Consider the following 17708-nt stretch of genomic DNA (forward strand, 5'->3'; position numbering starts at 1 on the left):
TAATGATACTCCAGTGGGGCGCCATGATCCATTCACTCTGAATCTATGCTTGGAGGATATGAAATCAGAAACCAGAGTGGTTTGCTGTGATATACGTTACTATGTTGTGTGTATCACATGTCATCTGGTGGACTTTTAGAGTTTCATTACTTTTTTTTAGGGTAACGTATCTGACAGGTTGAAGCTCACATTTTTTTACATGACTGGTATTCCCATTTTGTTACAATGTACCCTATTTGTGAGGCATGTTGTAAATGGGCATGGTTTAACTATGTTGTGGAGAATACAAATCAATTTTAGTACCGCAAAACTTTATGCCTGTAAAACGCAAACTGAATTGAAGATAAACAAGATAAATCATCACATCAATGTTGTGGAATAATGACAGTTTGGATTTACACAAACACAACTCATTTAATTTGGTTTGCCACATTTTTATTGTCTCATCATAAATGTACAACAATATTAGGAAAATATAATAAACAAAATCTCTTGATACTGAATCTGAGAGTTAATATTGTATATTCCAGTGTTTCTTCCCTGTTTGCTTTATTATATCTATTTTAAGACAAATTAATGAACCATGTCAGTATATATTTATTAAACATTAAACTGATGTGCTTATGTAAAAGGAAATACTTAAAAAAGTGAAAGTTGCATAATGGACCGTCAGCATCATTGATTTGGTAGTATTGTATTTTTAAAACATTTTAAAACATTACTCCGAATTTTCTTTGTATATAGTCCATAAATGATTGGATTGACACACGGTGGTAAAGTCATAAATATCATCCCAACCATTTTCTGTGCATTTGGGCTGACATTTTGAAATCGCTGCATAATGATTATGAATAAACTACTTAATTCAAAAATAATATAGACAGTTAAGTGAGTAGCACATGTATGAATGGCTTTGCTTTTACTATTGCTTTGTCTTTTATATAAACATGTAATTAGTATTTTAATATAAGTCCAGGCAATAACCAAAAAAGACAAACCGCTTAGAAAAAATGTAATAAATAAGCCATAAATGTTATTTACAGTAGTGTCAGTACAGGATAAACGAAATAAAGATGCATTGCTGCAGTAAGCATGCATTATCTGTGATCTGCATCTCGGAAGTCTAAGAGTAAGAGCAAAGAGGATTATTATTAAAACGAGTGCCCCTCCCCAGGCAAGGGAGCAGAGCTTCACCAAAGTACTAGTTGTCATTATGCGGTTGTATCTTAATGGATCACAAATTGCAATATATCTGTCATAAGCCATTACAGTCAATATCAGTTGAGCTGCTGAACCGTAGAAATGAATGCAGAAAGCCTGAATAACACAAGCTGCATATGAGATGTATCTAACCTCTGTGAGGAAGTCTGCCATTAATCTAGGCATTACTGCTGTGCTTCCAATCAAATCACAAACAGACATATTACAGATCATGAGATACATTGGCTCGTGTAGATTCTTTTGAAAAACAATAACAGAAAAAACTGTAACATTTCCAATAAGAATAACCAGATATACTGCCAATGTTAACAGAAAAAGAGGGTGAGCAGCTTCAGGAGACACAATGAAGCCCTCTAAACTTAACATGGAAGAGTCAGCGATGGTGGTGTTCATCTTGTCCAGAGGAGTCTGGATAAAGAAAGGAAAAATTTTATTGCAGTTTTTAACTTATAGAGCAATAGTCCCTTACTTAATCCTGTTTTTATACATCGGTGTGTTCGTGTAATTAGGCTGGTTTAAGTAAGAATGCTAAAGGCAACACTGTGCTGCCTGTAAGTGCATTAACTCATTTCTCTTTTACTGGCAAGTAATGCTTTATTATTACATAAGACTATGCAATCCATGTTATTATGATGTGTCTTGAAAAATGAATTTAGTACATGAGATTGTGACCCATTTATAAGTTACCATTATCTTGTATTTTCTTCACAAATAAAAAGTACTAAAATCTACCTTACATTCTTTACAATTACTGCTGTTCATTGTAAATATCTTGTAGACAGTACTTTAACATCACTTACAAGGAATTTTTGCCATAAAAAATAGTTCATTAAAGACTAGAGTAAACACTTTACTGCACTGTATTGCCTTTTATCTGAGCATGAATGTACACACTCAGTTTCCTTTATACACAGAGATTTAACTACAGAATGAATAGTAAGCATGCAGAATTCTTGAAACCAGATATGCCATGCCATGCTTTTTTAGAGGCAGTAAGGTAACATAACCCTACTCTACTATGCCTTAGTGTTTCCTTTTGTCTTCTTTTTTACAATTAATAATAATAATAATAATAATAAATAATAATAATAATAATAATAATAATAATAATAATAATACAAAAGTAATAGTGTTCTTTCTAGAAACATTTTTATGCTAAAGTCTCATTTACAGGATGACAATATGAACACAACACCTAACAACTACAGCAAATAAAATACCCTTCCTTCATTACATTAAAGTAGATAATATAGATTTTTCTATTTCCCAGAATTTTTTTTTTTATAACTTATAAGTCATTTTCTCCTACCACCATGTTAACATTCAGCACTGCAAATAATTGCATTCCATCTAAGCATTAAACCGTGTTCTATGCTGCTTATAGAAAAGGGGTCAGGTAGAGACCTACTTCCTGTAACACAGTAAATGAATGGGGAGAGAGAATCATGCCACCGAGTAGTCTGCACTATGGCAGATAAACAGACTTGAATATCAATCAAAGTGTAAATAAAGTCTGAAAAACACAGATGTCAACATCAAAACATTAAGAGAAGATTGATAAGACAATAAGAAGTAAGAATATGTTTAAAGGTTTAGTCATCACTGCCTCAATACACAGAACTATGACCTCCTCTGTGATATTATAAAATGACATACCTGGTTTTAATATGCATATACTGTACACAGGTCTTGAAGTTCCTTATGAGATTCACACATTCTAGACTCCTTCACCAGAACCCACCTTTAAAAAGTCAGTACATCCACTCCCATTGCAGCATTGCCATGGAATCCCGGTATGTAAACATGAGGTAAATCCACATGGGAGTGTCTTATGAATTGCTTCATATTTCAGTTCACCTAAGACACTTTCTGCCACATTCTGTAGGGAATAGCTGATGTGGAAAAGAATTCACAGTTGCAGTTAATTCTCAGTTGTACACACAGTTCTTTTGATGTGTAAGTCAGAGAGTAAAATGACGACATTAGAAACCTTACTACTTCATCCACCAATTATGAAGCTCCATATTGTAGATGACTGCAGAACGTTCAGAAATGAAAATATAGAAATTAAAAAACTAATAAATGAATACATATTATGAGCGAGGTTGCTCTGTTCATAAGGATGTCTGGCTGAAGTGGTATATAATGACCGGCAGGAGGCTGACTTGACGAAGCAAAGTTAAATTTATTTACAATAAATAAATGGAAAATACTTTTAAAAAAAAAAAAGAAAAGAAAAGCCTAGCCCACTCATCAGGGCCCAATCTAGAGTTTTTGAGATCTATCTTGTATTTGAGGTTGGCTAATCCCAATGCTCAAATGAAACAAAAACAAACGTTTATAAAATAAACTGCTTCATTGTGAAGAAACTGCTTCAAGTTTTGAAAACGTACTGCAATCCCTTAAACCAAGGGGACACTAGTCTACATGTTGCTAGAAAAATGTAGAAGTGGCTACTTTTTTTGTTGCAAGTGACGTGCAAGTTACAAGTTTTAAACAACTTTGATCCGTTCAAACCTGCGGTATAGGCCGGCCCAGGGCTGCCTTATCTCGTGTGAACGCTCGAAAAATGAAAAGACGATCCTGGGCCGGGTGAAATTTAAACCAGCTTTTTGATGCAGCCTAAAGTAGGTAATGCCGCCTCATTACATTAATCACTTTGGAAACTGCAACATGGTTTATATAGGCGGCCATGATGAAAACTACACACCCCATAATTCCTGGACCAGGCTGACCTGCTACAGTGGGTGATTCAAGGATAAAATGGGGAATGTTTATCTCAGAGAGGGAAGAGGAGTCCTACAGTGAAGGTGTTTACCCACCCTGCAGAAACAAAGAGAGTAGTTGTTAATGGGGGTGTGCTACAGAGAAACAAAGAGCTGTGTTTGGAGTGGTAACAATACAGTTAAATTGTATTACAAATGTTTGTGGAGCAGGACAAATCGGCATCGGAGAAGTAAAGAAAATGAAACGGAGCAGTTTGGAGAAGAGCCGAACAACACACTTTATACCGAGACGACTAACAGAGTGCGGATTAGTTTGAACTTTATTTTATGAAATCTTAAGAGGTGTGCTTTAAGATTATAGGAAAGTTGCATAGTCTAATACAGTGTGGCTAAGTTTTCAAGCTCCTGAGATGAAGGATGTAAAGTGTCTGTCCTACATGTTTTAATATGAAGAAAACGTGGTGTTTAAAGTGTAGACATTAGGATGATAAACGTCCATTCTACATGTTTGAAGGTGAAGAAAATATGTCGCCTAAGTGTAGAGCATTAGATTTAAAGTGTGAAGCTTACCAGTTTTATGGTGAAGAAAACAGGTTGTTTAAAAACTAGATCCAAAAACTGAAGGTCTGATCTCAGTAGACTGGATTTCAAACAGTTCAAAATATAACTGAGTCATTAATCTACGTGTGTGAAGTGCAACAAACCGTTTTGTGAAACATTAACATGGAGTAATTAGTGTGTGTAAGAGTGAAGTACAACAAGCTATTATACTGAACCAGACCCACAGTACTCTGGAATGTATGGTTGTGTTTTCCACGTGGAGGTGTAAATGAAGCTGGAATTAAAAACAGGACAAACAAGCTTCTAAAAGTAGTTTATTACCAAGGGCTGTGTGTTTCCGCAGTAGTGGCCAACAGATGGCGCTTGTTCCTTTTTAAACAGAAAGGAGCACTGGACACTGGAAATCCACTGGTAACCTTTGAACATGCTTGGGACAGTCAGTGTTCAAGACTGACCTGGGAAACCTGTGGAAAAGAGAGAGAAGTTCATTATTGGAATACAAACAATAAAAGGAATGCAAAGGAGATGATTTGAACTTACCTGGGTGCAATCCCTAAAGGTCACGTAAGGGATTGCAGTACGCTTTGAAAATGTGGGAAAACAGAATCAAGGACGCGTTTTTTTGGGGGCTTTGTTTTGATTGTTATTTTCTTTTTACTTGTTTTGAGGCTAGCTCAGGCAAAGGTAGTCAGGACCTCAAAAACAAGTTCAGTCAGCGCCCAGAATGGCAGGTTTTATTTCCAGTTACGTCTGTTTTGTTTGGTTTACACTGTAAATAATAAAGTACCTTCCTATTTCAACGTCACTTCCTGTTTCATGTGTGCTCTCTCTCTCATACCGCCAGTTGGCTACCACACCAAACAATACGAACCCATCATTCACATGTGTATGTAATATAATGTGTGTGTGTATATATGTGTATATATATATAATATATATTTTGAACAAAAATATAAATGCAACAATTTCGAAGATTTTACTGAATTACAGTTCATATAAGGAAATCAGTCAATTGAAATAAATTCATTAGGCCCTAAAAAAAAAGGTAGGGGCGTGGATCAGAAAACCAGTCAGTATCTGGTGTGACTCCTATTTGCCTCATGCAGCGCGACACATCTCCTTCACATAGAGTTGATCAAGCTGTTGATTGTGGCCTGTGGAATGTTGTCCCACTCCTGCACAACTTCAATGGTTGTGAGAAGTTAGTGGATATTGGCGGGAATTGGAACCCCATCTCGTACACGTCAAGCCAGAGCATCCCAAACATGCTCAATGGGTGACATGTCTGGTGAGTTTGCAGGCCATGGAGGAACTGGGACATTTTCAGCTTCCAGGAATTGTGTACAGATCTTTGTGACATGGGGTCTTGCATTATCATGCTGAAACTAGAGGTGATGGCGGCAGATGAATGGAATGACAATGGGCCTTAGGATCTGGTCACGGTATCTCTGTTCATTCTAATTGTCATCGATAAAATGCAATTGTGTTCGTTGTTCGTAGCTTATGCCTGCCCATACCATAACTCCACTGCCACCGTGGGGCACTGTGGCAAAGTGGCTGGTGAAGGGAGAACAGGTGATGCGGTGCAGGAGTGACAGGCAGACAATTGTAATCTGGTGAAAAGTGCTTTATTTGTATTCCAGGTCTGGTGACCGTAAACTAATAAATCCCCGGCAATACACAACAATGTGTAAGGCACGGAGATAACAACCAGGGCACAGTCCCAAACAAAAACGAACACACGGTCACCAGTCCTGGGTGAGTGTAGTCGTGCTGGTGCTGAGTGCAAACACAGGTATTTTTCGTGACGGTAGTGCAGTGGTGATCCGGATAGTGCTGACCCTCGGCGACAGATCCAGATGTGTGCTTTAACTGTCTGGCGGTGCAAAAACACGGACAATTACAATACAGACAAACACAACACAAAACACGTAACACATTTTTCTTTTGTTATTGAGAGCGCCTCTCTCAGTCTCATCTGCCCAGTACAGTTGAAACCGGAAGAGGACACTTCTCCAGCGTGCCAGTGGCCATCAAAGGTGACATTTGCCCACTGAAGTCGGTTACGACGCCGAACTGCAGTCAGGTCAAGACCCTGGTGAGGACGACCAGCACGCAGATGAGCTTCCCTGAAACGGTTTCTGACAGTTTGTGCAGAAATTCTTCGGTTGTGCAAACCCACAGTTTCATCAGCTGTCCAGGTGGCTCGTCTCAGACGATCCCGCAAGTGAAGAAGCCGGATGTGGAGGTCCTGGGCTGGCATGGTTACACGTGGTCTGTGGTTGTGAGGCCTGTTGGACATACTGCCAAATTCTCTAAAACTACGTTGCAGGCGGCTTATGGTAGAGAAATGAACATTCAATTCTCTGGCAACAGCTCTGGTGGACATTCCTGCAGTCAGCATGCCAATTGCACACTCCCTCAAAACTTGAGACATCTGTGACATCGTGTTGTGTGACAAAACTGCACATTTTAGAGTGGCCTTTTATTGTCCCCAGCACAAGATGCACCTGTGCAATGATCATGCTGTTTAATCAGCTTCTTCATATGCCACACCTGTCAGGTGGATGGATTATCTTGGCAAAGGATAAATGCTAACTAACAGGGATGTAAACAAATTTGTGCACAAAATTTGAAAGAAATAAACTTTTTTTGCGTATGGAAAATTTCTGGGATTTTTTATTTCAGCTCATAAAACATAGGACCAACACTTTACATGTTGCGTTTATATTTTTGTTCAGTGTAAAATTGTAAATCTCAATATTGATAAATAATGACAGTGGAAAAGGCAGGACAAGCAGCAGCTGAAGAAATGTAAGCTGCTGCAGCCGCCGCTGGAGGACCCGGCATACACCGGCAAACTGGTGTGGCCGGTGTGAGGAGGACGGCCAGAACTGCATATTTCAACCAGTCACCATTAATATAATAATCTGTATTGTGACCTCCAATGTAACCACCTTACACGTCCCAGTTTGCTGCATTTACGCATGATCCAACACGATCGCCCATAGTCTTTCCACAGTAACCGACTGCACTGTCAACACACGCCTTTATCGTATCTTATGCAATAAGTACAGTACCAACAGTGTTGCAAAAAATAAGATGGCCATATTTACGTTTGCAAATTTCCCAGCTCAATCTCTTATGTTGATTTCCGGGAATGCGGTTTTTACGTCACTGTTTACATTTAGTCCCCCTAAAACCTCAACTGTGAACGGAAATTTGAGACGGCCCAGATATGGCCCAAGACTGACTCAGTAAGTGTGAACAGGGTCTTTTTTGCTAGCGACTATAGGACGGTTGATTTTGTAGAAGCAACTTTACATCATAGAATAAATCAGCCAATGAAAGGGATGTAAAAAGTCATGTTAATGGTATGTTAGCGGCGTGTTCCCGTTGATTAGGTTGATTACCGATCAATCAGCGCCCAGCCACCTGAGAGGGTGGTATGTTAGCGACGTGTTAATGGTATTTTAGCAACGTGTTAATGGTATGTTAGTAATGTGTTAATGGTATGTTAATGACGTGTTAATGGTATGTTAGCGATGTGTTAATGGTATGTTAGTGATGTGTTAATGGTATGTTAGCGTGATGTGTTAATGGTATGTTAGCAATGTGTTACTGGTGTGTTAGCGATGTGTTAATGGTATGTTAGAGATGTGTTAATGGTATGTTAGTAATGTGTTAATGGTATGTTAGCAATGTGTTAATGGTATGTTAGCGGCGTGTTAATGGTATGTTAGCGACGTGTTAATGGTATGTTAGCAATGTGTTAATGGTATGTTAGCAATGTGTTAATGGTATGTTAGCGATGTGTTAATGGTATGTTAGCGATGTGTTAATGGTATGTTAGCAATGTATTAATGGTATGTTAGCAATGTGTTAATGGTGTGTTAGCGATGTGTTAATGGTATGTTAGCAATGTGTTAATGGTGTGTTAACGCTGTATTAACTCTGTGTTAATGGTGTGTTAGTGGTGTGTTAATGCTGTGTTAACTGCTATGGGTAAATATTGGCATTTTCTTCCTATGTATCGCGACCTGGGACATTTGCTAGGAAATCTGGACTGTCCCGACCATATAGGGACTGTTGGCATATATGTACGGTACCAAAAGGCAATAACAAAAACTACTTATGTTATAGCAACTAAAATAATGTTAAAACACACTCATGACAAGTACTTGCATTGTTGCACATAACCTCATTGATAACTGCGCAGAGTGTAACAACAATGAATTGAACATTATACAACATATGTATTTTAACAGCCTAATCTGCAGGAGTTAATTGTTGTTAATCGTTGCCTTTTTCCACTTAGCTTAGCAGGTGATTCGGTGGGTAAAAGTTCCAGTCTTTGGCTCTGGAGCTGTTTAGAAAAAAGCTGCTATGGATTTTTAGTGTCCTGTCTTCATTTCTTTTTTCTTTAGTATAGTATACACTTCTGATGATAATACAAAATAACAGTGCATTCTGTGCACAGGATGACGTACATTTACAGGAAATCCTTAACAGTGATTCTCATGTGTGATTTGTTACTTGAATCAAATACCCCCCACACCCCCACCCCACTGGTTAAGATAGGAACAAGGCCAAATGCAAAAAGTTTAATTGTATTGATCTCTATTCAGTCTTTGACATTTTCTCTTTAGTAGCTTAGAGCTGAGCGATTTACCACACTTCTGGATCAAATGGTTCACAATTTTATTATGTATTGTCAGATGACATTGTTCCTCAATACAGCATGCCCTTGTTATTTTACTCCTTTGTGAATTACCAAATTTAGAAATAATTAAGTTTTTTCTTTTCTTGCTGTGGCAAGGTAGTATCACGGTCCAGGCTGGTTATCATCAGGAATTAGACCCACAGACAGAAAGCTGTAGTTGTAAACAAAAACACGGCCCAAGGGCCAAAATAAAAGGTTTAAACAAAAGAATAACCATGTGTAGGCTGAGCATTCACCTTCACTACACCGTTTGTCAAAATTACAATACAAACTCACAAACACATCCAGCAAACAAAGGATGTTGCTTCCTTTTTATACAGGTGGCCATTCTCCAATTAGCACTCAATTACTATATTAGAGAATGGCTATCTGTGATTGTTGTCAGGGACAAAATTAACCCCATCCCTGCCAATCCTACATTCCCACACACACTATTTACACAAGCAAGGCTGCTGCCCTGCCACACACCACTCCATGTGTGCGCAGCACACATGCCCGCCACTGGCCACCTCCCCCCCTTGAAACACCAACCCTCTCCAATCTTGTCCGTTTTTCTCTCTCCCATGTGCATAGATTGGCAGGTGGGTTGGTCAAGGTTGTGGTAAAGGTGGTCCTCTCGCCTTCTCCTTCAGCCATGGTGGTCCTGGGTCTTCTTCCAGGGGTGCTCGTTTAACCCCTTCTGACCCCTGAGCTTTTGAAAGGGGAAGCCTGTTTAACTCCCGTGGTTAGCTCTGGGCTTCTGTAAGGAGGTGCTCATTTAACCTCCTTGGTGACCCCTGGGCGTCTGTGAGAAGTTGCCCATTTAGCCCTCTTTCTACACCCTAAGCTCTAGTGACTTTTCCTCGCACAGGGTTTTCTATTGAGGGCTGTCCCAACACTAGCAGTGGCACAGGGCCTTCCGCTGGGGATGACACTGGCAGTGCCGTTTGGCACTCCGGCAGGGGGCAATGCTGGCAGCGGTGCAGGGCACTCCAGCAGTGGCAGCACTGGGCAGTCCGGCAGTGGCAACGCTGGCAGCAGTGCAGGGCACTTCAGCAGTGGTAACACTGGCAGTGGCATTCCGGCCATATGGACGCTGGATTCTCTGGATGTGTGGATGCTGGACCCTCCAGATGCAGACTTGCGGACACTGGACCCTCTAGACGTACAGCTGGTTTTCGTCATGCTCCCCTCAGTTCCTCCCGTTCCAGCTCTGGAGACAACAGCGGCTCCTCCCCCTTTTGCACTGGAGACGGCATACACTCCTCCCTTTCTGGCTTGAGACCACAGCGAATCCTCCCCTGTGGCACTGGAGAAGGCAAAGGCTCCTTCCTCTTTGTCTCTTGGGCAGGCAGCTCCTCCCTATCTGGAACTCAGGGAGGCAGCACCTCCCTCTCTGACATTTGGGCGGGCAGCACCTCCTTCTCTGATGCTGAAGATTATATCAGCTCCTTTGCTGTCCTTCCAGGACCAGCTGCTTCTCCCATTCTTCCATGTCGGGGCAGGCAGTTTTGTCTTGTCCAGCATTGAGGCAGGCAGTTTCTCTTCTTCCTCTTGAAGGGGACGAGTTCATTTAAGCTTTCAGCCATTTCATAGACATAATTTGTGAGTTCTGTGCCCAACGCTGATGTGAGCTGGATGATTATGTGTCCATCATTTTAGATCTGTCAGTTAGATTCAGAGGTTCCCATTTTCTCGAATACCACAAAGCCTTCCCTGCCAAAGCCGTGGCTCGTCTCCAGCAATGGAACCAGAGGATCTACTGGGGCGCCCTGGACCAAGACCTATTCTCTTTGCATGCTCAGCATGCGGTTTCACTGCTCACCTCACCATTTCCTACTCCCTTACCAACCCTCCGCCCCATCCCTTCATGTTTCTCCCTCATAATTCTCCTCATTCTTCCATCCCCTCAAGATCAAAAGACGGTCAGGGCTGCAATATTACATTCTCCGGAGGCTGCCAGATTTGTAACAATTTCAATGAAGGAATCTGCTCCTACTCTGCCTGTAACTTCCTTCACATATGCAGTCATGACGGGGAAGCCCATTCCTAAATAGTTTGCTCCCTCCAACAGTATCATTTCAGGTTCACACACCCCCCCCAACCCCTCACCGCAGACGTCTAGAGACCTCACTGGCCACTATGAGCTTCCAGCAAGCCCCCATAGTAGTCCCTTCTCTGTCAAATGCTTTTCTTCCTTCGGCTCATTCAGCAGTTTCTGAGCATTTAGATCCACAGACTGTTTCAGTCAGGAGTGGCTGCTCTCGCAATCCATCCCAGGTTTGTAGCGCCCGCCACTGTTGTTCAACAAAACCCCCTTGAACCTTAGTGACCATAGTGGTCCCTTCTCTGTCAAATGCGTTTCTTCCTTCTGCCTTTCCAGCTGTGAGCTTTCAACAAGGACCCGCAGCCCCCTTTAATGCCTTACCTCTTCACAGGTCTCCACCTCCTAGCACGCTCTGTATGCGGTTCCACTTCACCCCACCATGTTCTGCCAGATCTGCAACAATTTCAACAAAGAAGCCTGCTCCTATTCCTCCTGCCATTTTCTTCAAATTTGCAGCCCCTACAGGGAAGCCCATTCATGTTTAATTTGTCAAACTAGTCTGAAAAAACAGCCGAATATCAGAAAAACAGATCTAATACTGTCAATGCACCTAAATCACCATTGTAAATATTTTACTAAAGTTTATGATAGGTCCCTTTGAATCCCCTCCTTTTCCCACCTTTCTCATTAACCCCAAACAATAAGGGCAAAAAGAGACTGATAATCAACATCTCTGCTCACCACAACCAGATTTTCCAACACTCACTCTGCCCAGAACATAACGATTCTCAAACCATTATTTTCAAATCTCAGCATTCCGCTAGCATCAGAAAAGACCTTGGGTCCTCTCACTTCCATCGAGTTTCTAGGCATCACCCTGGATTCCCAGTCTTTTTCAGCTTCGTTCCCCCGGGAAAATATAGATCGTATCTGTCTGTTCTTTGATCACCTGCACCTGCACACTATTAACCACTTTGCCACAATATAATTATATAATTATATGTATGTATGTATTTATGTATATACACATACATACATACGTACAAATATATATATATATATGTGTGTGTGTGTGTGTGTGTATGTGTGTATACTCTGTAGCAAACATGTAAATTATCCATCCTTCAACAGCAGTATTGGCACTTAATATCAACCCAACATAAGCAATGCTTACAGCTCTAGTGTCGTATCTGTTTTCCCACAACTCCCTTATGAACAGGCTTTGTTTTTGTTCTCCAGAGCTCACGTCTTCAACTCATTGTTTGGTTGTTTTGAAACTGTGTCTTCAGTGTTATGTTGACTTAATGATGCAATTACATATTTATCTGAGGCACTGTTAGACTCTGGACATCTTTAGAGAATTAACTGTAGCCAATCAGTGAATCTCCAGAAGTATTTACTACATTGGCTGTTGCTGTTAGGATTCATTACACTGTAATTGCTTGATGTCCATATTTAATGATACTCCATTGGGGTTCCATGATCCATTCACTCTGAATCTATGCTTGGAGGATATCAAACCAGAAACCAGAGCGTGGTTTGCAGTGATATATATTTTTACAATTTCATTACTTTTTTTCACTTTGTGAATTATGGTAACGTGTCTGGCAGGTTGAAGCTCAGAGTTTTTACTCGACTCTTTATCTAGTGTCCCCATTTTGTTAACATGTACCCTATTTGTGAGGCATGTTGCAATTGGGCATGGGGTAACTGTGTTGTGGAGAATACAAATCAATGTTAGCACTGCAAACCTTTGTGCCTGTAAAACACAAACTGAATTGAAGATAAACAAGATAAATCATCACATCAATGTTGTGGAATAATGACGGTTTTGGTTTACACAAACACAACTCATTTCATTTGGATTGCCACATTTTTTATTGTCTCATCATAAATGTACAACAATATTAGAAAAAATAATATAATAAAAAAAATCTCTTGATACAGAATCTGATAGTTAATATTGTATATCCCAGTGTTTCTTCCCTGTTTGCTTTATTATATTGATTTTAAGAAATTTTAATGAACCATGTTCATATGTATGTATTATTCATTCAACTGATATACTCATGTAAATTAAATATAGACTTAAAGTGCACCACCAGCATCATTCATTTGGTAGTATTGTATTTTTAAAACATTTCAAAACATTACTCTGAATTTTCTTTGTATGAATTCCATAAATGATAGGATTAACACACGGCGGCAAGGTTGTAATTAACACCCCAATCATTTTCCGTGCATTTGGGCTGACATTTTCAAATCGCTGCATAATGATGGTGAATAAAATAGTTAATTCAAAAATAATATAGACAGTTAAGTGAGTAGCGCATGTATGAATGGCTTTGCTTTTACTATTGCTTTGACTTTTATATAAACATGTAATTAGTATTCTAATATAAGTCCAGGCAATAACCAAAAAAGACAAACTGCTTAGAAAAAATGTAATAAATAAGCCATAAATGTTATTTACAGTAGTGTCAGCACAGGATAAAAGAAATAAAGCTGCATTGCTACAATTAGCCGCCAGTATCCGTGATCTGCACCTTGGAAGACTAAGAGTAAGAGCAAAGAGGATTATTATTAAAACGAATGCCCCTCCCCAGGCAAGGGAGCAGAGCTTCACCAAAGTATTAGTTGTCATTATGCTGTTGTATCTTAATGGATCACAAATTGCAATGTATCTGTCATAAGCCATTACAGTCAATATCAGTTGAGCTGCTGAACCGTAGAAATGAATGCAGAAAGCCTGAATAACACAAGCTGCATATGAGATGTATCTAACCTCTGTGAGTAAGTCTGCCATTAATCTAGGCATTATCGCTGTGCTTCCAATCAAATCACAAACAGACATATTACATATCATGAGATACATTGGCTCGTGTAGTGTCTTTTGAAAAACAATAACAGAAAAAACTGTAACATTTCCAATAAGAATAACCAGATATACTGCCAATGTTAACAGAAAAAGAGGGTGAGCAGCTTCAGGAGACACAATGAAGCCTTCTAAACTTAATATGGAAGAGTCAGCGATGGTGGTGTTCATCTTGTCCAGAGGAGCTATTTGTAGTCTGGATAAAGAAAGGAAAAATGTTATTGCAGTTTTTACCTCATAGAGCAGTAGTCCCTTACTTAATCCTGCTTTTATACATCTGTGTGTTACTGTAATTAGGCTGGTTGAAGTAAGTATGCTAAAGCCAACACTGCTACCTGTAAGTGCAGTAACTCATTTCTTTTTTACTTGCAAGTAATGCTTTATTATTACATAAGACTATGCAATCCATGTTATGATGTGTCTTGAAAAATGAATTTACTATAAGAGATTGTGAACCATTGATAAACTGTCAAAAGAATATTCTATGTATGTGTTACTATGGTTGTATGTGTTACTATGATTGTAACATACACTGTAAAAAAATGTCTGTAAATTCAATGGTAAAATTATGGTAAACAGTGAAGGTAAATTGCCTTCTCTTATAAAATGACAATATACCTTAAATTTAACAGTAAATTACCTTCATACTAAAAACAAGGTGTTTATTTTTACAGAACATTTCCTTTAAAAAAACTGTTTTTTACATTAAAGTAAAAACAGATATTTTCCGTTGTTTTAACAGACCATATTTCTTTTAAAAAAACATGGGTCGCGTTGACGGTTAAATACCGTAGGTATTACGTCTAATTACATTAACGCTGGAATCCCAGAATCAATTGCAGGGCTGGTTGCAAATAGTACTGTTTTTACAGTGTTATTTGTGTTATTGTGTGTTAAATGTGCTGTGCAGTTACACAATTATATGTAAATGTATATATATGTCCTTTGTTTTCCCTCAACATTTTATGTGTTTTGTACATATTTTGTGTGGTCACCATCTTGTGGTAGGTCAGATCTTGGAGTGGGCTAACCCTCTATTCGTTGTTCGCTATTAAGGTCAGTGCTTGTAGTAGCGTAGCCTATGAGGTAAATCTGAGGCACAATTATTGGTGGTTAAGACCTGCTGTAAGAGCAGCACGTTCATAACTTAGTTTTCTTCACACATGTGAGTGAATAGCAAGCGTGCAGCGTACTTGAAACCAGGTATACCTTGTTATGCTTTTTTTAGAGGCAGTAATGTAAGATAACCCTATTCTACTATGCCTCAGTGTTTCCCTTTGTCTTCTTTTTTAATAATAATAAACTAGTAAGTATTATTATTAGTATTGTATTAATATAATTGTAAAGACTAATAACCTCTCATGAATAAAAACATGTATTTGTTCATTTGTAGAAACATATTTTTAGACTAAAGTCTTTTTTACAGGATGATAATAGTACATACACATCACCTACTCTACAGCAAATAACATACCCTTCCTTCATTACATTAAAGTAGATAATATAGATTTTTGTTGTTTTTTTTTATAACTTCTACTCTGAAGTCATTTTGCACTATGGCAAATAAACAGATTTGAATCTCAATCAAAGTGTAAATAAAGTCTGAAAACACAGATGTCAACATCAAAAATTAAGAGAAAGTTGGTAAGATAATAAGAGGTAAGAATATGTTTAAAAGTTTAGTCATCACTGCCTCAATACACAGAACTATGACCTCCCCTGTGATATTATAAAATGTCTTACCTGGTTTTAATATGCATATACTGTACACAGGTCTTGAAGTTCCTTATGAGATTCACACATTCTAGACTCCTTCACCAGAACCCACTTTTAAAAAGTCAGTACATCCACTCCCATTGCAGCATTGCCATGGAATCCCGGTATGTAAACATGAGGTAAATCCACATGGGAGTGTCATATGAATTGCTTCATACTTCAGTTCACCTAAGACACTTTCTGCCACATTCCATAGGGAATAGCTGATGTGGAAAACAATTCACAATTGCAGTTAATTCATAGTTGTACTTCACTGTATAAGGGCCCTTCACTAATTCATTGTTTTCAATATTTCAGTTTGTTTTGATATGCAAGTCAGATAGAGAAAAACTAGGACATTAGAAACCTCACTTTTTATCCACCAATTATGAAGCTCCATACTGTAAATGACTGCAGAACATTCAGACATTTTAAAATACGGCCATTTTAAAAAGTGTATCAATTACTATGTAACTTAAAGATTTGAAATGGTTACTGTGACAGGGTAGCATTGTGGCCCAAGCTGTTGCCAGCAGGAAGAGACACTCCGAAACAAGAAAGCTACAGTTTAAGATCTACAGTGCACATTTATTAATCCCCAGGACGGGAACAAAAGAACAGCAATTAAACAGGAACAAACAAACAGGGCACGAGGGCCAAAATAAAGAGTTTTACAAAACACCACAAGGAATACATAGACCACACACTTACCAAGCAGAGCCGAGCCTTCCACGTACTATGTGGCTGGAGCCTAATTAATTTTCAATCATTCAATTAAGGCCCCAGCCTCATGCATTTTGACCCTGTCCCTGCCAAATCTATATTACCAGTGCTGCAGGCAGTTGTAACAAAGACAGCCTCGTGTGGGTTTGATATGAAGTTGTTGGAAAGGGATAATGAAATGTTAAGAAGGGAAAATGTTTCTTTGAAGAGTAAATGAAGGCTGCAATGTGAGTACATCCGTGATTTAAGTGCAGGGCGTGCCGATAAAGGAGAAAAGCTTGACGATAGCAGATGCAGAGATAGATATACAATGCTTGCATTTTTAAATCAAAAGATAAGGAGTTTAGTCTTTGTATTTTTTTATGTTTAATAATTATAATTTTTGTGTGTAGGCATTTTTTTTACATTACACATTTTGCAATTTTGTTTTAAATCCTCTGTATCTTAACTGTAATACAGCTTTAAATCCCGCAAACATGTCTCCGTTCCTAATTGTAATCATGTTTTAAATCTCGCAAGCGGAGTCTGCAATAGAAATGTAGGAATGTACTGCCACTCAGTAGTTGGGGTGGGTTTAAATATTCAGACCGAATCAATGATAGACAAGTCGGCACACCCTGCACTTTCAGTATGGAGGATGTGTTTATTGTTCTAAAAAGCGCGATACCAAATATTGTAATCATCCACACTCTGGTCGTAAATATATGATACAAGGTTTTATCAATGGTAATACAACCCATGTGGCTAATATGCTTAAATGCCCCTGTGGCTTAGTTTATGTAGGACAACAAAAATAAATTAAAAAATATGTATAGCAGAACATAAGGCTGCAATACATAATAACAATATGGATTATGTGATAGCGAGACAATATAAAGCCAATATCTTCCTCAAGTCTTTAATTTATAGGACTTGAAAAAGTTTCAGTCTCTATAGAGGTGGTAATACAATTAATCTGCTAATAAGGAGACAGTCATTCTGGATTTACACTTTAAAATCTATGGAACCACATGGACCTAATGAAACATTAGAGCTCAACCCATATCTCAAAAAATGTTAAAATGTTTTTAAAATTTGATAATTCATCTTTGTATGCCA

The 17708-nt window shown here is 38.8% G+C and overlaps 2 protein-coding genes across 2 annotated transcripts; both read right to left on the reverse strand.

The window, feature by feature from the left end:
• Nucleotides 1-546: 546 nt before the first annotated feature.
• On the reverse strand, nt 547-2927 carry LOC121321335 (olfactory receptor 52E4-like). Its single transcript, XM_041260229.1, has 2 exons — nt 2878-2927; nt 547-1629 (listed from the first exon to the last, which is right to left on the reverse strand). The coding sequence occupies exon 2, from the start codon at nt 1612-1614 to the stop codon at nt 676-678; it is 939 nt and encodes a 312-aa protein (XP_041116163.1). The 5' UTR covers nt 1615-1629; nt 2878-2927; the 3' UTR covers nt 547-675.
• A 10385-nt stretch (nt 2928-13312) lies between these two features.
• On the reverse strand, nt 13313-15981 carry LOC121320357 (olfactory receptor 4Q2-like). The gene is made up of 2 exons (XM_041258590.1): nt 15876-15981; nt 13313-14328 (listed from the first exon to the last, which is right to left on the reverse strand). The coding sequence occupies exons 1-2, from the start codon at nt 15890-15892 to the stop codon at nt 13365-13367; spliced, it is 981 nt and encodes a 326-aa protein (XP_041114524.1). The 5' UTR covers nt 15893-15981; the 3' UTR covers nt 13313-13364.
• Between the last annotated feature and the right edge of the window lie 1727 nt (nt 15982-17708).

Source organism: Polyodon spathula, chromosome 9, assembly GCF_017654505.1.
Source record: "Polyodon spathula isolate WHYD16114869_AA chromosome 9, ASM1765450v1, whole genome shotgun sequence".
Taxonomy (NCBI): domain Eukaryota; kingdom Metazoa; phylum Chordata; class Actinopteri; order Acipenseriformes; family Polyodontidae; genus Polyodon; species Polyodon spathula.

Bases quoted from the DNA above. Each gene is read 5' to 3' on its own strand.
- LOC121321335 (XM_041260229.1), bottom strand. From the start codon at position 1,614: ATGAACACCACCATCGCTGACTCTTCCATGTTAAGTTTAGAGGGCTTC.